General features: G+C 33.7%; 2 protein-coding genes across 6 annotated transcripts in view; both read left to right on the top strand.

Moving 5' to 3' along the window:
• Positions 1–18,918, top strand: part of slc8a2b (solute carrier family 8 member 2b) — a 113,187-nt gene extending 94,269 nt beyond the window's left edge. The window contains exons 7-13 of one of the 2 annotated variants that reach the window (XM_051128943.1): positions 1,275–1,651; positions 3,170–3,273; positions 5,475–5,492; positions 6,003–6,127; positions 7,891–7,990; positions 10,595–10,873; positions 13,187–18,918. In XM_051128943.1, coding sequence (XP_050984900.1) covers positions 1,275–1,651; positions 3,170–3,273; positions 5,475–5,492; positions 6,003–6,127; positions 7,891–7,990; positions 10,595–10,873; positions 13,187–13,563 — 1,380 coding nt within the window. In that variant the 3' untranslated portion in view covers positions 13,564–18,918. The remainder of the gene's footprint in view (positions 1–1,274; positions 1,652–3,169; positions 3,274–5,474; positions 5,493–6,002; positions 6,128–7,890; positions 7,991–10,594; positions 10,874–13,186) is intronic. The other variant, XM_051128944.1, reaches the window with a different exon arrangement.
• Positions 18,919–21,436: 2,518 nt separating this feature from the next.
• acsl3a (acyl-CoA synthetase long chain family member 3a) overlaps positions 21,437–24,958 on the top strand; it is a 44,891-nt gene continuing 41,369 nt past the window's right edge. For 2 of the 4 annotated variants that reach the window (XM_051129915.1, XM_051129917.1), the window contains exon 1: positions 21,469–21,595. The gene's annotated coding sequence lies outside the window, so the exon portion shown is untranslated. Of the gene's footprint in view, positions 21,596–24,958 lie in introns of all 4 variants that reach the window. The other 2 variants (XM_051129916.1, XM_051129918.1) reach the window with 2 other exon arrangements.

A 24,958-nucleotide genomic window follows, 5' to 3' on the forward strand; every position in this document is an offset into this window, starting at 1 on the left:
GATCATTTATGGTCATTAGCTGGTTCTGAAGGGCCGTTGTCTTGCAGAGTTTAGCTACAACCCTAATCAAACACACCTGTCTGTAGCTTTCTAGTGATCTTGAAGACATTGATTAGCTTTGATTAGGGTTGCAGCTAAACTTTGCAGGACAGTGGCCCTCCAGGCTTGACTAATGGAGGGTCTTAAATATCTAAATACTCTGAAGTGAACAACGATTGATCTTCAAATCAGTATTTCTGTGACATTTGAGTTATAAGAAGTTTTTCTATGAATATGTCCACAACATGCAGTTTGGTCCAGCTGAAACTGATAGATGGTTTTACATCAGGAGTGCCCAAACTCTGTCCTGGAGGGGTGGTGTCCTGCAGAGTTTAGCTTCAACCCCAGTTAGACACACTTGAACCAGCTAATCAAGCTCTTACTAGGCATGCTAGAAACTTCCAGGCAGATTTGTTGAGGCAAGTTAGAGCTAAGCTCTGCAGGACGTCGGTCCTCCAGGACAGAATTTGCGTACTCCTGTTTTACATGATTTCTACCTTGTCCAAACTGATCATTTAAGGTCATTATCTAGTCTAAGTTGGTCTATCTGGTTAATAAGTTGAACTTGCTTTCTACATGAATTTCTAAGAACATGTCCACAATATAAAGTTTGGTCCAGCTGAAACTGGTGGATGCTTTTACATGGTTTCTACCTTGTCCAAACTGACCATTTATGGTCATTGGCTGGTTCAAGGTGGTCTAGCTGGTTAATAAGTTGAACTGCCTGCTAGTGGATCTGGTCTCGATTGGGGTGGTCTCAGGTATCCGAACTTTGTATGAAAATTGCTTTCTATGTAAGTTTTCTAAGAACATGTCCACAAAATAGAGTTTGGTCCAACATAGACCTAGACCAAAAGATTTAATCTACAGTAGTACTGATTCTTTTACATCCATTAGTAAGAATTGTTCTTGTCCCAAGGTCAATGCTTAATTCTGTATCTTAACGACAGTTTCCAAAGAAAAAATACTCTGTCTCTTATGTAGTACACTTAATTTTAGATAAACGTCCACTCCACTGAGATGGACAGGACCATGATTCCATGGCAACAATGCTGTAGTTGAGTGACAATGATTGAAAGTCTCTTTGCCAAAAAGCTCAGAGAGGATTAAGGTCTACAAGTCCATGTGAGATGAATGTTAATTCCTTGGTGTACTTGTCCAAGAACTAGTTCTGTGCATGTTCTGAGCTTTACTGAAGCAAAACTGTTTAATGGAAAGTATGTTTGTCTTTCTAGGTGGGCATCATCGACGATGACATCTTTGAAGAAGACGAGCATTTCTTTGTGCGTTTACTGAACCTCCGTGTCGGTGATGCAGAGGGTATGTTTGAGAGTGACGACGCGGATCAGGCTCCCAAGGCCCGGCTGGTGGAACCACTGATGGCCACGGTCACCATCCTGGACGACGACCATGCGGGGATCTTCACTTTCACGGATCGCCTAGTGCGAGTGAGTGAGAGCGTGGGTACCATGGAGGTCACGGTGGTCCGGAACTCTGGCGCTCGTGGAACCGTGATCATTCCATACCACACAGAGCCTGGAACGGCCCAAGGGGGAGGGGTCGACTATGAGGACACACATGGAGAGCTGGAATTCACCAACGACCAGACAACGTGAGTATGAAAAACACAAGAAAAGCTGTATTTGTCTGCATAGCTCACTTCCACAACGCAAGGATCCTCTGAGTGATTGCTGTGGCATCGCTATGTAGTTGTTAGGATGTTCTGAGTGTTTACTAAAGAGTTGCTAGGAAGTTGTTACAGTGTCCTGAGTGGTTACTAGAGCATTACTAGGCAGTTGTTAAGTTGTTCTGAGTGGTTACAGGAGAGCAAGTTGTTCTGAGTGATTACTAGAGACTTACTAGACAGTTACTAAGTTGTTCTGAGTGGTCACTATATAGTTGCTTGTTCACAGTTGATGGTTGTTAGGGTGTTCTGAGTGGTTACTAGAGCATTACTAGGTAGTTGCTAAGTTGTTCTGAGTGGTTACTATATAGTAGCTAGGGCACAATGGGCGTTGCTAGGGTGTTCTGAGTGGTTACTAGAGAGTTACTAGGCAGTTGCTAAGTTGTTCTGAGTGGTTACTATATAGCTGCTAGGGCACAATAGGGGGTTGCTTGGGTGCTATGTGTGGTTACTAAAGAGTTGCTAACTGACTCAGATGAGAAGAGTCCTGCACCTTGGCATCTCTTCTCTAGATATGGCTTGGTTTTCTCCTCCAGTGTGGAAAATGTCACCTGGTGGGCAATAAAATAGGTGAAATAACATTCCAAGTTGCTTAGCAACTTCCTGGTAACCACTCCGGAAAACCCTAGATCCTGTATCTAATCTCCTAGTAAAGTAACAGCTCATCCCTCTCTTTTGAGGTATTACTTATGTTCGGCGGGGCTTGTTCAAATCCCTGGAGTAGGAGCGATATTGACAGTGATGCTTGCGTGCCTACATCTTATATGTGAGCCAGTAAAATCATTAGCGGATGCAACGCTTCCATCTGTCTGGAGTTTTTTCTGTCTTTCCCGGATGAACGTGACACTGTCCTACATTATGGATGAGCACTAAACATTACGATTTTCCTGTGTTTGTCAGTGCTGGAGGTAAATTCAACACCACTTAAATTAGCACCCTCACAAAGCATTGTTAATTTAGTTTTATGTGCAATGAGGTTTATATTTGCACGTTTTATTGTGAGTGTGAGCGTGTGTGTGTCTATGAATGTGATTAAATATTGACATGCAATCTTTTGAAGTGATTTAAATGCTGACATTTTCCATGATTTGTGTGAGCATGTTTTTGTGCCTTGTGTGTGTGTGTGTGTGTGTATGTGTGTATGTGTGTTCATTCATCAGCTCTTTTAATGTGATTTCATGTCAGGGTGGTGCACTGCTGTTCATGACCCCAGAGGAACAGCATTAAGTATTTATAAGGCTGTGTGTGTGTTGTGTATGTGATTGTGTGTGTGTGTGTGTGTGTGTGTGTATGTGTCATTATGCAGCCTTCTGACATTTTCCTATTTAGTCGCAATTTTCTGTCACTTGTCCCAGTAATCGATGTGAGACTTCAAAGCCACCACCTGAATGCCTGATTACTTGTGCTTGTTTGTGTGCGTGTGTTTGTGTGTGTTTGTGTCTGCAGTCAGACCCTTCAGGTGAGGATCATTGATGATGAAGAGTACGAGAAACATGAGAATTTCTACATCGTTCTTGAGGAACCGCGCTGGTTGAAGAGAGGAATCTCAGGTGTGTGTATAGCATGCATGTGTGTCGCACTATAATGACTATGAGATTAGCTCTATTAGTTTTTAGAGTGGTTTTTGGGCATCATTTGACATTCGGGTTCAAGTGGTTTCCGATACAATTGGCTCCACTCCCAGCCCTAATGAGCTGCCTTCCTAGACAGCATTTTTAGGCTTCATAGGCATGTTCCAGGCTTTTCCAAATGGAAGGCTGTAAAAGCAAGCTGTTTAATAAGATTTTAAAGGTACATTGTTTTTTTTTATCCAAAATATATGGTAACATTGCATACTTCTTGTTTTATGTACATTGTATTATATACAGTAAATATTAAAATAAATAAAATTATATAATACAGTAAGTATATATATATATATATTTATATATATATATATAAATTTCACACAATATTTTTCTGTAGTGTTCTTAAATTTGCATTTTAATAATAGTAGCAATGTATATTAATTAACATTAAAAGTTAGTAAAGGTAGTAATGGTGTTTTTATACATTTAAAAGACACATATATTTCTATAAACATAAGATGATTATATTATATGTTTATAAATATATTAAACTATTTTATATGTAGTTTTATTTAAACTCTTAAACTATTTTTAATTAGTATTAAAAAGTATCAACAGAAAATAGAGCATTTGTATTTTCATTTGCATAACACTTGTAGTTTTAATCAAATAAAAACATATTTCACATAATTTTGTGAATGCTTTTTAATAATTTTATTATGTAATAATAATCATGAACATATTAAAATAGATTATTATTATCAGTAGTAGTAGTATTGAAATTATAAAAAACATATATTGGGTATATAAAACAAAGATTGGGTATTATTATTATTATTATTTCACCTAATTTTGTGTATGCTTTTTACCATTTTATTAAATAATATTAATAAACATGTTAAAATATATTAATATTGTTATTTTTGAAATGATAAAATCATATATTGGGTATATAAAACAAATATTGGGTATTATTATTGATAATGGTTATAATAATAATAATAATAATATTTATTATTATTATTATTGTTATTATTAGTTGCATAATACTTGTAGGTTTTATCAGATAAAAAAGAAATATTTAATCTAATTTTGTGTATGCTTTTTACCACTTTATTAAATAATATTAATAAACATGTTAAAATATATTATTATTATTATTATTATTATTGTTGTTGTTGTTGTTGTTGTTGTTGTTGCAATAATAAAAGACATATATTGGGTATATAAAACAAATATTAAGTATTATTATTACTGAAATGCTATAAGACAAATATTGGGTATCTAAAACAATTATTATTATTATTATTATTATTTTCATAACACTTGTAGTTTTTATCAAATAAAAATAAAAACTTCACATTTTTTGTGTATGTTCTTTATCATTTTATTAAATAATAACAATAAGTTATTATTATTATTATTATTATTATTATTATTATTATTATTATTATTATTATTGTTATTGAAATGATTAAATAAACATATATTTGGTATATAAAACAAATATTGGGTATTATTAGTATTAGTATTAGTATTAGTATTAGTATTAGTATAAGTGACATAATAAAAAGCAAATACTGGGTAATAATAAATAATATCATTATAAATACCAACAACAATAATCACCATCATAAATAACAACAACAATAAAAACCAAACATTATATGTTAACCTAGCAACCCCTTAAAAATAATTTGCATGCAATTTCTGTTAGACTTTATTGCTGATTTTTTTCTTAAAGTGTAATCTTGACAAACTGTTTTCCAGTCGTTCCTCATTCAGTAAACAGCAGATGCTCCTGCATCGCTGTAAAACAGCAGCCTGAGGGTGTTTTTAAGATGGTCACCAAATGCACTGAGTTGCCTTAAAGGGACTTTGCTCTGCTGGAGTCAAACTATTTGACACTAATGGATTCAACTGTTAGCAGCAGTGTTGCTTGGGTGCGTGATGTGGAAAACACTATTTGTCTCGGCGTTTAAAATCAGTCACTTATGAATTGCTGTTTTTGTCAGGATGCTGTTTTAGTATTCAGAGAAGCAGCTCACTAGGGTTTGGAGCAGAGCCACAATCATGGGATATGTGTGTGTGTGTGCGTGTGTGTGTATATGTGTGTTTATTAATGGAGTAAACTCATCTCCAGCACTAACTCCATCTCTCTTGTCCCTCCTTACATCACGCAGCCCTGCTGCTGAACCAAGGTAAGGTTTCAGATCAACCTCTGATCAACTGACATGTGTCCACACTAACCCTCATGTTACACATTCAGCAGAGAGGAGAGAAGGGGCTAAAAGCTTCCCTCAGCCATGAGGGATGTGATTACGGTGTGAAATGAGGGATCAAACGCTGACCGTTGAGAGAGAGTTCAAAGCATTAGACAGAAAGTAAAAAATATCTCACTTTTCGTTGTCGCAGTCCAGTCAGTCCCAATTTATACTCACTCTGTACTGAAGTATAATGGGTTGTAAACAGCATTGTAGTTCTTAGATTCACAATCTGGCACACATGCATTCAGATCGTCTCTCAGAGCTTGTGTTGTTTTGTTTGTGTGCGTGTCGTGCTGTCATACGTGGCGTCTTATCGATCGGTGGAGCTGTTGTGTTTTTGATTGACGGGTAGGGGCTGTGCCCTTCATTTCCGGTCTGTTGTATCTCATCCATTCTATTCTGTCTTCTGTCTGTCTCTTTTCTTTTATCGTCTCTGGCTTTCAGAGGATCCGGAGGGACAGTTGAGTGCGGAGGAGGAGGAGGCAAGGAGGATAGCGGAGATGGGGAAACCTATTCTGGGGGAGCACAGCCGGCTGGAGGTGGTGATCGAGGAGTCCTATGAATTTAAGGTATCGCATAAATAAAACATTTTTTATTAAATCAAATCAAATAAGAGTCCGAACTTATTTTATTTTATTTTATTTTATTTTATTTTATTATCAAGGAGTCCTATATATAAGGTATCACCTTTGAAAACAGTGAAATTAGTGTGTCCTTATTTTATTTTATTTTATTTTATTTTATTTTATTTTATTTTATTTTATTTTATTTTATTTTATTTTATTTTATTTTATTTTTTTTTTTTTTATCAAGGTGTCCTATGAATGTTTTTATTTTATTTTATTTTATTTTTTTATTTTTTATTTTATTATTTATCAAGGTGTCCTATGAATGTTTTTATTTTATTTTATTTTATTTTTTTATTTTTTATTTTATTATTTATCAAGGTGTCCTATGAATGTTTTTATTTTATTTTATTTTATTTTATTTTACTATTTGTCAAGGAGTCCTATGAATTTCTTTATTTTATTTATTTTATTTTATTTTAGTATTTGTCAAGGACTCCTATGAATTATTTTATTTTATTTTAATGGAGTCCTATGAATATATGGTATCACATCTGAAAAGAGTAAATTAGTGAATCCATTTATTTTATTTTATTTTATTTTATTTTCAAGGAGTCTTATGAATTTTTATTATTTGATTTGATTTTGTTTTATTATTTATCAAACAGTGCTATGAATTTATGGTATCACATCTGAAAAGAGTGAAATTAGTGAATCCGTTTGTTTTATTTGATTTATTTGATTTTATTTATTATTTATGGTGGAGTCCTATGATTTTTTTAATTATTTAATTTATTTGATTTGATTTAATTTTATTTTTTATTTATGAAGAAGTGCTATGAATTCAAGGTATCACAGTTGAAAACACTGAAAATAGGCAGTCTATATTAATTATTTGTACATTCATTCATTCATTCATATTTATTTATTTATCTATCTTTTTTTTTTCTTTATCAAGGAGTCTTATGAATCTACTGTACGGTATCATCTGAAAACATATTTTTAGTTTATTTAAAAAATATTTTATTACATTTTGTTTTATTTAAAAAAAAAAAATTAATTTTCCAGCTCTATCTCCCAATGCTAGTCTTCCTCCATCTGTTCTGTAGACATGACATGAGGCCACACGGTGAAATCATGCATGCTAAACAGATCTTCATGTTCAGTGTTCAGTAGGGCTCTATATATAGATTATATGGTACACGCCATGAAAAATACTCATCCACCAGTCATACTGGCCCACAGCTTGAGATTCCCAGTAGATTCCCAATATATTCCTGCATATGATGGTTAGATTTTTTTTCCTACATATGCAGTGCATGATTTTCAATTATTACTGTTTATGACTATTTACAAAAATATAATTTGAAGTTCCCACTTAATGATCACCCAGGGTGAAATGATGCATTATGATCGTCAGCTCTGTTTATGACAGCAAATGTTGATGGGTTGATTAAATTCTCATCGGAAGATTACACTCATATGGTTTCTTTTTTTAGAGTGTTATTTATCAGATCGGTGGTGGTAAAGCTTCATTAGATATCTCATGATAGTAATATTCATTGCCAGTGAAAAGAGATTATGAAAGTGTTTCAGTGTGTTCAAGCAGTTGAACGTGGTCCAAATCTGACTTATTTTCTATTTTTGTGAACAGGATAATCACACTGACTGTGGTATTTTGAACAACCTCACATAAAAAAAATCTAAAATGAGCAGAAAATCAGAATTGTGTACTGAATGTGTTAGTGGTCTGTGTTGTGTTTCAGAGCACCGTCGATAAACTGATCAAGAAGACCAACCTGGCGCTGGTGATCGGCACTCATTCCTGGCGAGAGCAGTTTGTGGAGGCCGTGACCGTCAGCGCAGGTCCGTCTCGCGCACCTTTGTGTTCCTCACGAGCGTGTCGGATGCTTAATTGGTCTCTTTTGAAATAGGAATACCCTGTATGAGTTACACTGTATAAATTTAATTCCCTCAGCAATTCTCAGACTTAATAAAACACATAATGAGGCTCTTACGTTCTCAAGCGGCTCTTTTAAAGGCTCAGGCTCAGAAGCTTCAGCAATACAGTCTGAAAGCAAGAGCTCAGCTAAAAATGACGTTTTGGAAGAGTTTGTGCACCTTTACAAACCTGAAGTGATTTTATTTGTTCCATGGAACTCAAAAAAAAGAAAGAAAGAATAGTGTATAATTGACAGTGTGCCATTTTCTGTAATGACTAAAAACGTTGTTAAAAATACCATAGAAATAGTCCATACCAGGGAAACTAAAATGAAAACATTAAAATATTTAAAAAATATTTGAAATAAAATAAAATATATTAAAATGGTAACACTTTCTTAACATTAGTTAATGTATTAACTAACATAGATGAACAATGAACAATACATTTTAAACAATACATTTATCACACTATTTATTAATTATTGTTAATGTTTATTTGAAAAGTTATTGTTATTAAGTATTGTTAATGTTTATTGTCAACGTTTTTTGTGTGTACTTTTTATTTTCTTTTTAATATTTGTTTAATGCTGGTGAAGCACTTTGAGTTGCATTTTATGTATAAAAAGTGCTAAATTATTATTATTATTATTATTATTATTATTATATACTAAGATTAATAAATGCTGTAGAAGTATTGTTCATTCTTAGTTCATGTAACTAATGTAGTTAACTAATGTTGACTAATGAACCTTATTGTAAAGTGTTACCATTAGAAATATTAAAAGTAATTTAATAAAATATTCTAAAAATATGTATAATATTTTATTATAAATACTTAATTTAGTTTAACTTGACATACTAAAATAACTAAAGTTGAAGTAAAACTTATTGAAAACTGCAGACATATAAAAACTACTAAAAACACTGACTAAAATTTAAAAAAGAAGAAATAAATTTACTTTTTATTTCAGTTTAAATTTAAATTAGTTTAACTTGAAGGTACTAAATAATTAAACTAAAATTGAAATTAAAAAAAATATTAAAAACTTTATAGACGTACATATACAAAACTACTAAATGTGACAAAAACACAGCAAAATTAGTGAGGATAAAAAATATATGTATTTTTGTTTTTATTTCAGAATGATTAAAAACTGTATAGACATAAAATATTAAAATGGCAAAAACAGTACAATTACTTAAGCTTTAAAATTACATTGGAAAATATAAAAATACACACTAATTTAAAATATTAAAAACTATAATAGTATTTCAGTGATACTGAAATAACACTGGTCCATACACTGTAAAAACAAAAACAAAAACAAAAAAAAAAACAAAACAAAAAAACTAAACAAACAACAACAAAAAACATTATATTTCTAATTGTAGTTGTAAATAAAGGATTATTTAAGTATGATTTACAAGAAAATAACATTTCAGTCTTTCTACTTCAAAATATAATTTTCAATTAAATGTGTAATTTCTGAAGAAATAAATTAATTTTTTATTTAAGCTAAATTTTATTTTAGTTTAACTTGAAGGTACTTAAAAAATAAAAAATGTACAGACATATACAAAACTACTAAATGTGACAAAAACACAACAAAATTACTAAAATTAAAAAAATATTTGTATATATTTTTAATTAACTTTTTATTTCAAAATAATTGAAAACTGTATAGACATATAAAAAAAGACTAAAATGGCAAAAACAGTAAAATTAAAGCTTTAAATTACATGGGAAAATATAAAAATACACGCTAATTTAAAATATTAATAAAAACTATAATGGTATGTTAGTGATATTAAAATAACACTGGTCCATACACTGTAAAAACAAAAAAACTAAACAAACAACAACAATAAAATTTATATTTCTAAATGTAGTTGTAAATAATAGATTAAGTATGATTTACAAGAAAATAATATTTCAGTCTTTCTACTTCAAAATATCACCTTAAATTAAATTAAATTTCTGAGTGAAAATTGTATATTACCTTGTTTGAAGACATGCAATATTATTTAACTTCTAAAATTATAATTCCATGAGCGTATATCTACAGTCAAACCAAAATTTATTCAGACAACTTCAACATTTCTCACATTATTACAGTTTTGTCACTATAGTTTAGACAATGGTACTAAAATATGACAAGAAAGAGTTAAACAGTGTCAAAACAAAGCATTAGTAATTAAAAAAAAAACACTTAAGCAAAACATGGTCAGATCAAAGTGTCCCAAATTTTTATTGATTTTACTTGTAGTACCCTGTATAAAGAATTTCTGTGTATAATAGGTCACAGTTTATTTTGCTATCCTCACCTGCATAAATGAACTATAATGTCCTTCACCCACTAGTGAAAAAAAAAAAAATCTGGTGTCTGAATAATATTTGCTTTGACTCTGGATATTTTAAACAAGTTTGTTTGTGTCAGTGGTGTGATCCTGCCATCTGGTGGTTAGTTGTGGAAATGATTGCGTATGTATTGTGTATGTAATTTGTTAATTATGTGGCATCCTCAGGTGATGGAGATGAAGATGAAGAGGAGGGCCGAGAGGAGCATCCCCCGTCCTGCTCTGATTATGTCATGCACTTCCTGACGGTGTTCTGGAAGGTTCTTTTCGCGTTCGTTCCGCCCACGGAGTACTGGAACGGCTGGGCCTGCTTTGTAGTGTCCATCATTGTAATTGGGATCCTCACTGCCATCATCGGAGACCTGGCGTCACACTTCGGCTGCACCGTGGGCCTCCGTGACACCGTCACCGCAGTGGTGTTCGTCGCTTTGGGCACTTCTATCCCAGGTGTGCTTGAGGATGTGCAGTATAATGAAGGGCTTGGACACTTCAGCCACGTCGGAACGTCACTGCATTACCTTATGAAAAATGCACAATACGCACTTTTCATTTAATAAAAAGAACATTTTTTAATTTTGTAGTTTAGGTGATAGACGTGAAAAAAACTAATGTGTCAATTTGTTTAATAAAGCATGAAGGTGATTAAAATTAATTTTCACTGCGAAAATAACTTGATTAATTAAGGTATTTTACGTTGCCAAATACATATTGGGATATGTATAGCCTATATGTACACACTACCTGTCAAAAGTTTTTGAACAGTAAGAGTTTTAATGTTTTTAAAGAAGTCTCTTCTGCTCACCAAGCCTGCATTTATTTGATCCAAAGTACAGTAAAAACAGTAAAATTCTGAAATATTTTTACTATTTAAAAGAACTGTTTTCTATTTGAATATATTTCAAAATATAATTTATTCTTGTGATTTCAGTGCTGACTTTTTTATCATTATTACTCCAATCGCATGATCCTTCAGAAATCATTCTAATATTCTGATTTGCTGCTCAGAAAACATTTATTTTTTATATATTTTGATCATAAATTATTATTGTTGAAAACAACTGAGTAGAATTTTTTCAAGTTTCTTTGGTGAATAGAAAGTTCAGAAGAACAGCATTTATCTGAAATAGAAATCTTTTGTAACATTATAAATGTCTTTATCAATTTATCAATTTGATTTAAATTGTCTTTTGATCAATTTAAAGCATTCCTGCTTAATAAAAGTGTTAATTTCTATAATGTTGCAAAAGCTTTTAATTTTAGATAAATGCTGATTTTTGGATCTTTCTATTAATCAAATAATCCTGAAAAAATGTACTCAACTGTTTTAAATATTGATAATAATAATTATTATAATAATAACAACAATAATAATAATAACAATAATAATAATAAATGTTTCTTCAACAGCAGATCAGCATATTAAAATTATTTCTGAAGGATCATGTGACACTAAAGACTGGAGTAATGATGCTGAAAATTCAGCTTTGATCACAGGAATCAATTACATCTTAAAATATATTTAAACAAAGCAGTTATTTTAAATAGTAAAAATATTTCACAATATTACTGCTTCTGTATTTTGGATCAAATAAATGCAGGCTTGGTGAGCAGAAGAGACTTCTTTAAAAACATTAATAATACTGTTTAATTAATTAATAATAATAAAACTTTTGACTGGTAGTGTATATATGTATATTAATTAATTAATTCATTCATTCATTCATTCTTCATGTTTTATTAGTCTCTTCTGCTCACACTGTAAAAAAAAAAAAAAAAAAATTTGTTGAGTGAACTTAAAATAATTTGTTACCCTGCTGCCTTGAAATTTTAAGTTCAGTCAACTCAAGTAAGTTCAGTCAACTTGAAATGTTAAGTTGTACTAAGTGACAACTTAGATATTCGAGTTGACTGAACTAAAAAATTGGTTAAACTTAAAATCTGTTTGTTACCCAGCTGCCTTAAAATTGTATGTTGAAACAATTCAAATATCTGAGTTATTACTTAGTAAAACTTAACATTTTTCAACATTTTCATTTTAACATTGACTAAACTTTTTTTGAGTTGACTGAACTTAAATTTTTAAAGCAGCCAGGAAACAAATTATTTTAAGTTGACTCAAAAAATTTTTTTTTTACTGTGCACCAAGACCAAATTTATTAGATTAAAAAATGAAGTAAAATTGTTTTACTGCGAAGTATAATTACAATTTAAAACAGCTGTATTCTGCGTAAATATATTTTAAGGTGTAATTTATTCCTATGATTCAAAGCTGAATTTTCAGCGTCATTACAGTCTTAAGTGTCACATGATCCTTCAGAAATTATTCTAATATGCTTATTTGATGCTCAAGAGACATTTCTAATTATTATTAATGTTGAAAACAGTTGTGCTGCTTCATATTTTGCGGGAAACTGTGATACATTTTTTTCTAGATGAATAGAAAGTTTAAAAGAACAATATTTATTTGAAATAAAAATCTCTTTTGGCACTTTAAATCAATTTAATGCACCTTTGATGAATGCTGAGCATTAATTTTGTTTTTAAAAAATCTTTCTGATCAGTTTTTTATATACTGTATATTTACATCAAAATTTACCTGAAACCTGTACACAAATCTGCTAAAATTCAAATTCATATATTTTTTAATGTATTTATTATTACATTATATTATATTCAGAAATTATTTTAAATGTTATTGGCTGTAACTGATCATTTAAAAATATGCTATATTTTCTCATGCTCTCTGTCTCTCTCTTTAAGACACATTTGCCAGCAAAGTTGCCGCCACCCAGGATCAGTATGCAGACGCCTCCGTCGGAAACGTCACGGGCAGCAACGCCGTCAACGTGTTTCTGGGCATCGGCGTTGCCTGGTCCGTGGCGGCCGTGTACTGGGCCATCCAGGGCAAGCGCTTTCAGGTAGACCCTGGCTCGCTGGCCTTCTCCGTCACCCTCTTCACTATTTTTGCCTTCATCTGCATGGGGGTGCTGCTGTTCAGGCGCCGGCCATCTATCGGCGGAGAGCTGGGCGGCCCTCGTGTCCCACGTCTGCTCACTTCGCTCCTCTTTCTGGGTCTGTGGTTCCTGTACATTCTCTTCTCCAGCCTTGAGGCCTACTGCCATATCGAGGGCTTCTGAACGGCCTCCCTTGTTACGACACACACTTATATGTACAAACGGGGTTTTGAGGCTTGATAAACTACATACATCAACACAACTTTGCACACACACACAAAACATGTATGAATCTTTCAAATGCACTAATGCAAATCATTCAACTTGGAAGAGAATCTGAGGTGAAAGAGAAAAAGAGATGGATGATGCTGGGAAAAGATAAAAGAAGATGAGTTTATGAAAGCAAAGCAAGTAGCAAAAGAGGGCAAAGATGAGCGTGATGTAGTATAAAGAGGGAGCGACGCTGTAAAATAGTCATGTTTCGATCTTTTCCGTTTCTTAAGCTCAGAACTGACAACTTTTTTTTACACTGCAGACGTTGTCACGTAAAAGGTCTTTTTAGTAAATCTGAGTAAGGATAAAGGTGTCCTTAGAGCTATAGTGACAGCAGTTTAGATGCTAATGAAAATGCACCAGCAATTGGCTGCTTAACAGATCAGCAGTTTCGCTTGCAATGTGCATTATTCTGTGCTAAAGCAGTCATTTATGATTGTTGCTTGACAGATCGTACAATATGACCGCAGAGCTAAAAGAGCAAAAGCAAGACAGAATGAAAATTGCGTCACACTAGACTTCAAGCATGTAAAATCACTTTAGTCCTTGCATTGAATTTGTGCAGTGGAAATGATGTCATGTTCTAGGGCTTCTTATTCTATAAATCATAAAATATTAATAATAATGCATTTTAGTGTGACTGAACATAACCGAAGAAAGCCCTTTTTGATAATGTTTACAATGTTTCTCCTGCATAATGCTGGACTGAGCAAACTCAAAGTTAATAGTAATGTGATTATAATGCTAAATAGTGAAATATTTGTTTCGCATAAATATTGGAAGCTGTTGCTCTGAAAAAAAGACAAAAATGTATCAGTGACACACTAAGTAGTCCAAGACTTTCAATTGTGCCCTGAAAAAAATCTTTTGCATTTTAATATTATTTATGGTTAATAATTAGTACAAAATCTAGTAGAAAATAATAATAAAAAAACAATTATATTGTAATTTATTTTGAAAATATGAAATATTGGCTAGTTTATTGGCCTTTGTTGTCAGTATTCTCTCACAATCTCCCTTTTTCAGACACAATTGTGCCCTACAATGAGAAAAATAGTCTGGCTTAAAGGGATAGTTCACGCAAATTAAATTTCTTATCATTTACTCTCTGTTTCAAAACAGCATTATATTTTGTCGTACTGTATGTTGGTAGCTACTGACTTCCATAGTACTCCATTGATTTTTTTTTTCCATTCTATGTAAGTCAGTGGCTGTTTTTTTCCCTAACGTTTTTCAAAATATCTTCATTTAGCTCAACAAAAGAAAGAAGTTGAAACCGGTTTGGAAAATAGTAAAGAATTTCATTTTTGTGGGAAGTATCCCTTTAAGACTAGAAGAAAGCAGCGGTAGCTCATGGACAGAAGAATAAGTGAAGATGGAATTAGAAAGTTATTTATTAAAAGTATTACCTTCATTCTCTGACCCGAAATGGCTTTATTTTCAAAAAATTGTGTTCATCTGAGTCACACTGAATCCAGATAATAACATTTATTTTTACACGAAAACCTATTCTACCCTTCAACAACCCCTCTGATTCAACAAACAAAACATCTTATGACATCACAATGTCTGGGAACTTCTGAAATGGAACACTGAGCATCGTAATGATTTGAATCTTCAATTGTTGCATTCTTTCTGAAATGGAACACTGGACATCATGATTTGAATCTTTAGTTGTTACATTCATTCCAAAATGGAACACTGGTCATCATAATGATTTGAATCTTCAGTTGTTACATTCATTCTGCACCTTCTGCTGCCTGGAGACAATGGAACGCCTCTAAAAGTGTCAATGTAAAAATTCACTCGCCGTCGTCTCCATATCTCCAACGGTCAAGCGTCAAGCCACTGGGATGTACGCAAAACTATTTTCTCATAACAGCGTTCAGAGTATGCCAGAAATAAAAGACATCTCCGTCAATGCTTGCAGTGGCTGAACGGGCGCCGTTGAAGTAACTCTTAAACAGGTTTATTAGAAGAACAAATGATTTGAGTGTCAACTTTATTACGGTGCATAAACTGAAGTGTGTCCACGTTCATTGATGCATCCGGTGACTTTACAAGTTCTCGTAACAAAACACTAAGTCAATATGTCTCTGTACAGTTTCTCTCGGCATTGTGTAAACCTGTCTGGGGCGTCTTGATCTAGAGCAGTTAAGAGCTGCGCAGTGATTGGTTCTTTATAAACTCGTTAGCTGATTAGTCCGCCGGAGCTGAAAGCTGATTGGTCCCTTACAGATTCACAATAAAAATGTTGTTTACTTGTAGAGCACTCAGGATTGTGTGTATATGTGCGTTAAGGGGATTCTAAGCGTTTTTATGTCGTCAGCTCATCTGTCCGGTCCGTAGATGTTTGTGTAAAGCTGTGTGGTGTGTGTACTGTGTTCTCCTGCTATACTTCAGGGCTGGACTTTTGTCTGTGGTCTAGTCAATCGAAATGCATGATGGAGTACATATCGGCAGATCTATAATGGCATGCTTTGATTCTGAAGACATGCATGAATTTGAAGTTTACACTGTTTGTTACTAAACGGGACAACAATGATGGCTGCCTATGTCAGATCTCTTTTATAATATTTTGATGTGAGATCAGTACTTAAAGAAAATGTTTACGCAAGAATGAAATTTCGCTGAACATTTACTCACCCTCAGGCCAGCCAAGATGTAGATAAGTTTGTTTCTTCATCAGATTTGGAGAAATGTTGCATTACATCGTTTGCTCACTCTACAGTGAATGGGTGCCGTCAGAATAACAGCTTGTAAAAACATCACAGTAATTCACAAGTAATCCAAACCACTCTCATCCATCAATTAATGCCTTGTGAAATTAAAAGCTGTGTTTTTGTAAGAAATAAATCCATCTTTAAGACGTTTTGAACTTTAAACTATTGTTTCTGACTAATATATGAGTTCATGATCCGTAATATTGTTTCTCTAGTGAAAATGTCATCTTTGGAAACATATTTTAGCCAGAAATTAATTACATCTTAATTATGGATGTGCTTATTACAAACAGACTTCACTGCAGAGGATCCGTTGGTGAGCAAGTGATGTAATTCTACATTTCTCTTAATCTAATGAAGAAACAAACTCATATACATCATTGATGGCCTGAGAGGGAATACATTTTGGAAAATGTAAATTTTGGGTGATCTATTCCTTTAATTAACATTTAATTTATTTACGTGCAGATCAGAAGTCTAATTATGTTCAATAATGTCTTGTGGTAAAAAAAAGGCACCATTGATCTGTATTTTCACATGCTTTGCCTCACACTGAACAACGTTCACACCTTTGTTTACAGTTCAGAAGAGAGAAATAAGCTCTCTTAAATGTTGTGCAAAAGATAAAGCATGAAATCGTGTTTTATACATGCTCAACATCAGTCAACTTAAACTGGCTTTAACAGACTGTTAATCACTAGGTAGAAAATTGGGGAAAATGTTATTTTGTTTATATTTGATATCTGAAACCCTGAAGGACGGGTTCAATCCTAGATTAGCAGAATCTTAACTCTGTTTAGTTCCCAATTATTGCCTTAAGAGACTTATTGATTATTTAGTATTTAACTAATAACATGTCATAATTCTATCTGTGTTGTTACATGTTAATGTGTTTGTTTTCTCTGAGTACAACAGAAACCAAATTGAATGAGACAGAGTGTGCAATATGCTAACCTATCCCTGAGCAACCGGCATTGCAGTAAACCTTTCAGTCATACTCGGTGCCTATCCCGACCCCGTCGCTTGCTTCGAGGTTTTCTTTAGTGCATGTAGGCTTTTTAATCTTAACGCTACAAAGAGGAAGTGCAATAAATCTGACAAATGACAAGAAGAGTCGTTAGAGATTTTCTGAAAGTTAATGTTTTGTTTTATCATTACTGATCTTGTGTTTTTGTGTGGCATCGAGTCTGGAGAATCGGTAGAAATCACCCATTGCCCTGAATGTCAGATGTTTACTCTTTTTACGACTCTGTTAATGTCGAAAGCTTTGTAAAACTTTTTGGAATACGACTTTGTGACATTTTCAGTAGGTGATTTTTCTATTTCCAAGTGTACTCAAATTGATAGGAACCTCAGTAGCTATTGATGTAATAGTTTTTGATAACTATTTCCAAGATGTTTAGATATTCTCAGTAGGTTTATTTGGGTTGAAAAGAAATCACCATATGTTGTATGATAATTCAGACTCCATTTGCAGTGTTTATTATTGCAGCGAATTAATCTCTACGCTGCATCCTCACATCTATCTATCTATATATCTATCATCTATCTATTATTTGTTTTTCTAATGAATTACAAGTAATATGTCTCTGTAAAACAGTTTTTTGTGCACTGGGCCAAAGGCTATTTTTATTTATTAATTTATTTACAAGGAATTTAACTCATGATAACAGAGTGAAATACACTGTAGGTGTGACTGTCTCGTCTGTTGACTGTGTGAAGGGCATGTTCACTGAGTAAAAGGCCATCTTGGCTTTTTCCAGTACACGTCTTCATGTGTTCTGGTGATGATGTTGCATTTCTGATGTCCACCAGCGGTTGGACTGTGTTCATTACTGTAAATGTGAAGTTGTACATGTGCCTCTAATGTACAAAATGCATGAAGTACCTGTTTGTATGCATGAGGTGTTATCAGTGTCAAAGTTTACATTTATATCCCATCTTTTTTCTTATTTTGCATTTTTTATTTTACTTGCAGGTATTTTTTCATCCAATTCGTTAGAGATACTATAGAAAGGTTTTAAAATGGAATTGGAAGTGGGGAGGATAACCTATTGACAAACAGTTTGTTACATCTTAATTTCTGCCTAGGGAAATGTGAAAAACAGTTGTTACTTTCCATGTTATGAACCTCCGTCTTGTTGTCCTCACAGTTTTGTATGTTGTCTGTGTCGAGCTCAAACTGGTCTTGCTCCCTGCCTTGTTTTTGTGCACTTCTGTCTGTGATCATTCTCTTCTGCCTGTTAATTACTTTAATAATGACTGACAATGTCCAAAATGATGTGACATTAATATATATAAAATACTGTAATAATTCACTAGAAAATAATATTGAGGATTATGTTTGTTTGTTTGCTTTTTTTGTTTGTTTCCGTTCATTTTTCATGGAAGTAGCATAAAAAGTCAAGACAAAACTAAAGGCGGAGGAGATTTGTTTTAAAGAACATGGCATGATGTGTACTGTGTCCCGAGAAGAAAAAAAATTATGTAGCTGTTAGAGCTCAAGCAGACCTTATTGAATATAGTTTATTTATTTTAAACATTTCCTGGCCTTGTGTGTTTTTTACTCACACACAAACATACACACATACATAGTTGAAGTCAAAAGTTTACATACAGAATCTGCAAAATAAGAGGGATTTTTTTTGCTGACCTGAATAAGATATTTCACATAAAAGACATATGGTCCACAAGAGAAATAATAGTTAAATTTATAAAAATGACCCTGTTCAAAAGTTTACACTTCTTAGTACTGTGTTGTTACCTGAATGATCCACAGCTGTGTTTTTATGTTTAGTGATAGTTGTTCATGAGTGCCTTGTTTGTCCTGAACAGTCCTGAAACTGCCTGCTGTTCTTTAGAAAAATTCATCAGGCCCCACATATTCTTTGGTTTTCCAGCATTTTTGTGTATTTGAGCCCTTTCCAACAATGACTGTGTGATTTTGAGACCCATTTTTTTCACACTGAGGACAACTGAGGGACTCATATGCAACTATTACAGAAGGTTCAAACACTCACTGATGCTCCAGAAGGAAAAACGTTGCATTAAAGGAGAAGTCCACTTCCAGAACAAAGATTTACAGATAATGTACTCACCCCCTTGTCATCCAAGATGTTCATGTCTTTCTTTCTTGTTTTTTTTTTTTTTTGAGGAAAACATTTCAGCATTTTTCTCCATATAGTGGACATCTGTGGTGCCCCGATTTTGAACTTCCAAAATACAGTTTAAATGCGGCTTCAAACGATCCCGAATGCGGTTGTATATTTTTTTTATAAAAATAACAGATCGTTTTGCTAGATAAGACCCTTCTTCCTCGGCTGGGATCGTTTACAACCGCATTTGGGATCGTTTAAAGCCGAATTTAAACTGCATTTTGGAAGTTCAAACTTGGGGCACCATATCAGTCCATTATATGAAAAAAAAAAAATGCTGAAATTTCCTCAAAAAACATAATTTCTTTACGACTGAAGAAAGAAAGACATGAACATCTTGGATGACAAGGGGGTGAGTACTTTATCTGTAAATTTTATTCTGTAAGTGGACTTCTCGTTTAAGAGCTGGGGGTGAAAACTTTTCAAATGTGAAGATCAGGGTAAGTTTAACTTATTTTGATTTCTGGAAAACATGCAAGTATCTTCTATAGCTTCTGAAGGGCATTACTAAATGAAAAAAAATATTTGTTTACACCCTTAATGCATCTTTTTTCATTCTGAAGCATCAGTGAGCGTTTGAACCATAGTTGCATATGAGTCCCTCAGTTGTCCTCAGTGTGAAAAGATGGATCTCAGAATCATACAGTCATTGTTGGAAAGGGTTCAAATACACAAAAATGCTGAAAAACCAAAGAATTTGTGGGACCTGAAGGATTTTTTTGAAGAACAGCAGGCGGTTTAACTGTTCAGGACAAAGAAGGGACTCATGAACAGCTATCACTAAACAAGCAAACACAGTTGTGGATCATTCAGGTAACAACACAGTATTAAAATCAAGTATATCTGTTTGCATAATAATAATAATAATAAAAAAGAATTTAGTCATTCTTATAAATTCGACTATATTTTTTTCTTATGGACTGTATGAAGAGTTTAGATGCAAACCAGCTAAAAGCCATCTCGGTAAAAAAATGAGATAATGATACTGAGTGAACGCTCCTGACACGTATTATACGTCCATCAAATCCTTTTACTTCAAACTCGCTAAATTCCAGCCCCAGCTCAATCAGAAGTACCAGTACTTACATAAAAGGTAGCCAGACGGAAATGTTAATTTTAAGGAAATACGTCAGATGGATTTAGGGGCTTTTGCATCTTAACTCTTCATATGTAAATGTCTTTTACATGAAAAATATCTTATTCAGGTCAGTAGTAAATAAAACATAATATGCTTTTTGTATGATCCCTCTTATTTTGGTAAAATAATTAACATTTTGCAGATTCTACAAGGTGTATGTTAACACTTAAAGCCTGTAGTTTCAAACAGTGAAAAGAATGATAATGTGGGGTTTGGGGTGTATTTTTTGTAATGTCATTTTCTTTGGAGCAAAAGTCCCATCTGAACCATATCTTAGACACTCATTTTCTCCCTAATCTGTCATTTTATTCTCAAATTAAGAGCTAAGATTGCAGAGTTACTACACTTCATCATGTGTTTTGCACTTTCAGACCTACATAGAACCCACTAAAAGCCATCCCTTAATATTAAAGGGAACTTGGCAAACGTTTTACGCGCCACTAAAACACTGGAAAATCTTTCTCCATGTGAAATCCTATGGCCAGCTTTCATAAAGATAAAAGCTCTACAAGAATTTCATACAGTTGTAAAAGAAAAAAAAAAACTATAGACCTATAATGCTCAAATTCTTGTAATTATGCAAGTTAAAAGTTCTGGCTTGCGTAAAGGCAGCTTTGAGGGCGCCTTCAAGTGAAGAACTGAGAACCTCACTATGGCGTCATAATCTTGAAAGACATCGAGTACCACTTCGAACCGACCGGGAGTGACCTCGAGCCACGGGCACCATGACATCACGCATCGGACCCCGGCACGCGCCACCGCGGAGAGTCTAATCACAGCTCGCGCTCCACACCCACGAGCGCGCGCGACAAACCGCTGCCTCGGCTTCCATACAAACCCGCTCCGTTTGTCAGCGTTTGAGGTGACAGGTGAGCAGGTGGGCTGCGTGTAAAACTACCAGTTTCTGTTTTCGGAAACGAATTGAGGTTAGTGTGTGGTATTTGCGATAGGTTTGTGTTTAAATTAATTTCTGTCAGTAATGTTTGTGCCTTAAGCAGTTGAGGGGCTTCTCACACAACATTCTAGCACAGTTAGCTAACTGTTAATTACCTCAAAGATGTTTAAAACAGACCCTCAATGTTTTGGTGATATATTTCTTGTGTGTAAATCTATAATTTTGTGATTAAAAGTTATAATTCTTACGTTTTGTTTATATACCGTCTTGACAGAAAACGCTTGCGCGGCATATTGTTGCTATGGTTACTTCTTTATTTTCGCGGTCGTCTGTTATTAACATAACCTAACTTTTGCGATTTCTTAAATGTTTGAAAAGTGCTTCAAATTTGATAAATATATAGCTAAATAAGCCATTTCAGACTTATTTGTGCCCCTAGACCACAAAACGTCATAAGGGACAATTTTTTTAAATTGAGATCATATGAAAGCTGAATAGATAAGCTTTCCATTGATGTATCCTATGATGTATGTTTGTTAGGATAGCACAATATTTGTGACCCTGGACCACAAAACCAGTCATAAGTGTACATCATCTGAAAGCTGAATAAATACGCTTTCCATTGATGTATGGTTTGTTAGGATAGGACAATATTTGGCTGAGATACAACTATTTTAGTATATGGAATTTGAGGGTGCAAAAAATATTGAGAAAATGGCCTTTAAAGTTTTCCAAATTAAGTTCTTTGCAATGCATATTACTAATCAAAAATTCAGTTTTGATATATTTACAGTAGGAAATTTACAAAATATCTTCATGGAACATGATCTTTACTTAATTTCCTAATGATTTTTGGCATAAAAGAAAAATCTATAATTTTGACCCATACAATGTATTTTTGGCTATTACTACAAATATACCCCAGCGACTTTAAGACTGGTTTTGAGGTGAGATACAACTGAACTGAAAATCTGGAATCTGAGAGTGCAAAAAAAATCTAAATAATGAGAAAATCGCCTTTAAAGTTGTCCAAATGAAGTTCTTAGTGCATAGGCCTAATTATTTTCGGTATGAACTTTACAAAATATCTTCATGGAACATGCTCTTTAATTAATATCTTAATGATTTTTGGCATAAAAGAGAAATCCCATACAAAAGACCCATTGTTGGCTATTGCTAGAAATATACCCATGCTACTTTTGACTGGTTTTGTGGTCCAGGGTCACATTTAATAAAGTACAATATTCAATTCCAATAAGACTAAAGACTAAATTTATTAGACCAGGCTTCAATGACCTAACACCTAAAATGATTTTTAATTTTGTAGATAACAAAATTGCTTTTAATGTTTAACTAAACACAATGATGATCTTTGTAATGTCCTTAAAGAGAGAATATCTTTAAGAGACTCTTAGGAGAGGTTGTTTACATCCCATTCCTTAGTGAGAGAGAGGAAGTCTGGGACACTGCTGTAATATGGAATCAAATTATGATTAGGAATGGCACACAGAGGCGCTTTTGTGCAGGATGTGTCCTGCTGGATTTCTGGGTGGGAGAGGAAGAGGTCATGAGATTGAGCTGTGGCAGGTATTTAGTGACTGTAAACACCAAGCTTATATCATTATTCTGCCTTTGCATTAAAAAGCCCATTGAGTTTCTTAAGCTTTAGTGCATTCTTTGTGGTTGAGCTTGCATATTTTAGTTTTTAGGGCTTGATTTCATTGGTATTTGGTCCAGTGATTCTTCTATCGTTCTCATGCACGTCCTCCCAGCCTACGCTTATGGTTTGCTGGCACTTCCAGCTCTAATGTTTTAATGAATGAACTGTTGCTATAACAACAGTCAGTCAGTTCTCAATTGCTCAAATTATGATTGCGTTTTGTGTTTGTGTAATGGCATAAACTATAGGGGTTGCGTGATGAGTAAATGACAGAAAAACTGTCTTGCTTACATTTTACCCAAATCAAAAGGAAATATATATATTGCATATATTGCATAAAGAATGAAAATAAATTAATTTTATTCACTTAAAGGAATAGTTTACCCTCAAAATTTAAAATACTGAATATTTACATCCTAGAAATAGATGTGTTTGTTTCTTCATTGGAACAGGTTAGGAGAAATTCACTTGCTCACCAATGTATACTCTGCAGTGAATGAATGGTGCCGTCAGAATAAGCGTCTGAACAGCTGATAAAACGTCACAATAATTCACAAGTAATCCACATGACTTCAGTCTATCAATTAACATCTTGTGAAACTAATCTGTTTTCTGTGCTTGATCTGTGCATATTTCTCTCCTGATTTAGACCACATTACATTTTCACTGGAGAAAATAATATAATGGACATGTTAGTCATATTGAGCCAGAAACAGTTCAAATGTCTTAATGATGGTTTTGTTTATTACAAACACACAGCTTTTCATTTTACAAGATGAACTGGATTAGTGTGGATTACTTAATGGATTATTGTGATATTTTTATCAGCAGTTTGGACTCTAATTCTGACGGCACCCATTCATATCCATTGGTGAGCAAGTGATGTAATATTACAGTTCTCCAAATCTGTTCCCAAGAAGAAAAAAACTCATCTGTATCTTGGATGATCTGAGGTTGAGTACATTTCCAGCAAATTTTTGCGTGAAAAATTCTTTTAAGATTTGAAGTGTGATATCATTTGAACATCACTATCACTAAGAACCATGTTAATTCCAACAAATTGTTTTTTTTTATTATGCTCATAATGCATCTTTCAAAAAGTTTAATTCTCCTTACAGTAATGCAAAAATGTATTTTAAAAGTGTTCTGTCAGGAATCAGGATTAGTCTTTATTTTTTCACCCACATACTGTCAGACACTGACCGCAGAAAACACACACAGATGATGACTGCAGATGCTAATATAGGGCACAAAGACGTACAGTAAAGCAGACACATGCTCAGTGTTACTTACAGAACATGACACAATGTCAACGCCCCCTTTCTCTTTCTTTCTCTCTCTCTCTCTCTGTTTCTTTCGCTCAACCCCTTCTTCTATCTTATATGAGTGTTGGTGGTGTTAAACAAAGATTCTTTCATTGGAAAGAGGAAGTAAATCTCGCCTCTCTCCACATTCCCCCTAATGAATGGCAGTGATTTCACATTTATCATCATAAATACTAAACACTTTGTATCAGGCCCACGGCGTTCAGCTTATGTTGTTGTGCAATGCTCTTATATGGTGCATTATGTTTCCCTGTTGGTTAAGAGCATTCAGACTTGAAGTTGAATAACTCTGGCTTTATTTCTACTGATAAGATAGCTGTGACTCACTCACTTGGAAAAAGACGGGTGGGGTGATGTTTTAGAAAAGAACGAGACAGGGAAAGAGACAGGGTGAGAATTTGTCCAGGAT

The sequence above is a fragment of the Labeo rohita genome, chromosome 15 (genome assembly GCF_022985175.1).
Source record: "Labeo rohita strain BAU-BD-2019 chromosome 15, IGBB_LRoh.1.0, whole genome shotgun sequence".
NCBI lineage: Eukaryota > Metazoa > Chordata > Actinopteri > Cypriniformes > Cyprinidae > Labeo > Labeo rohita.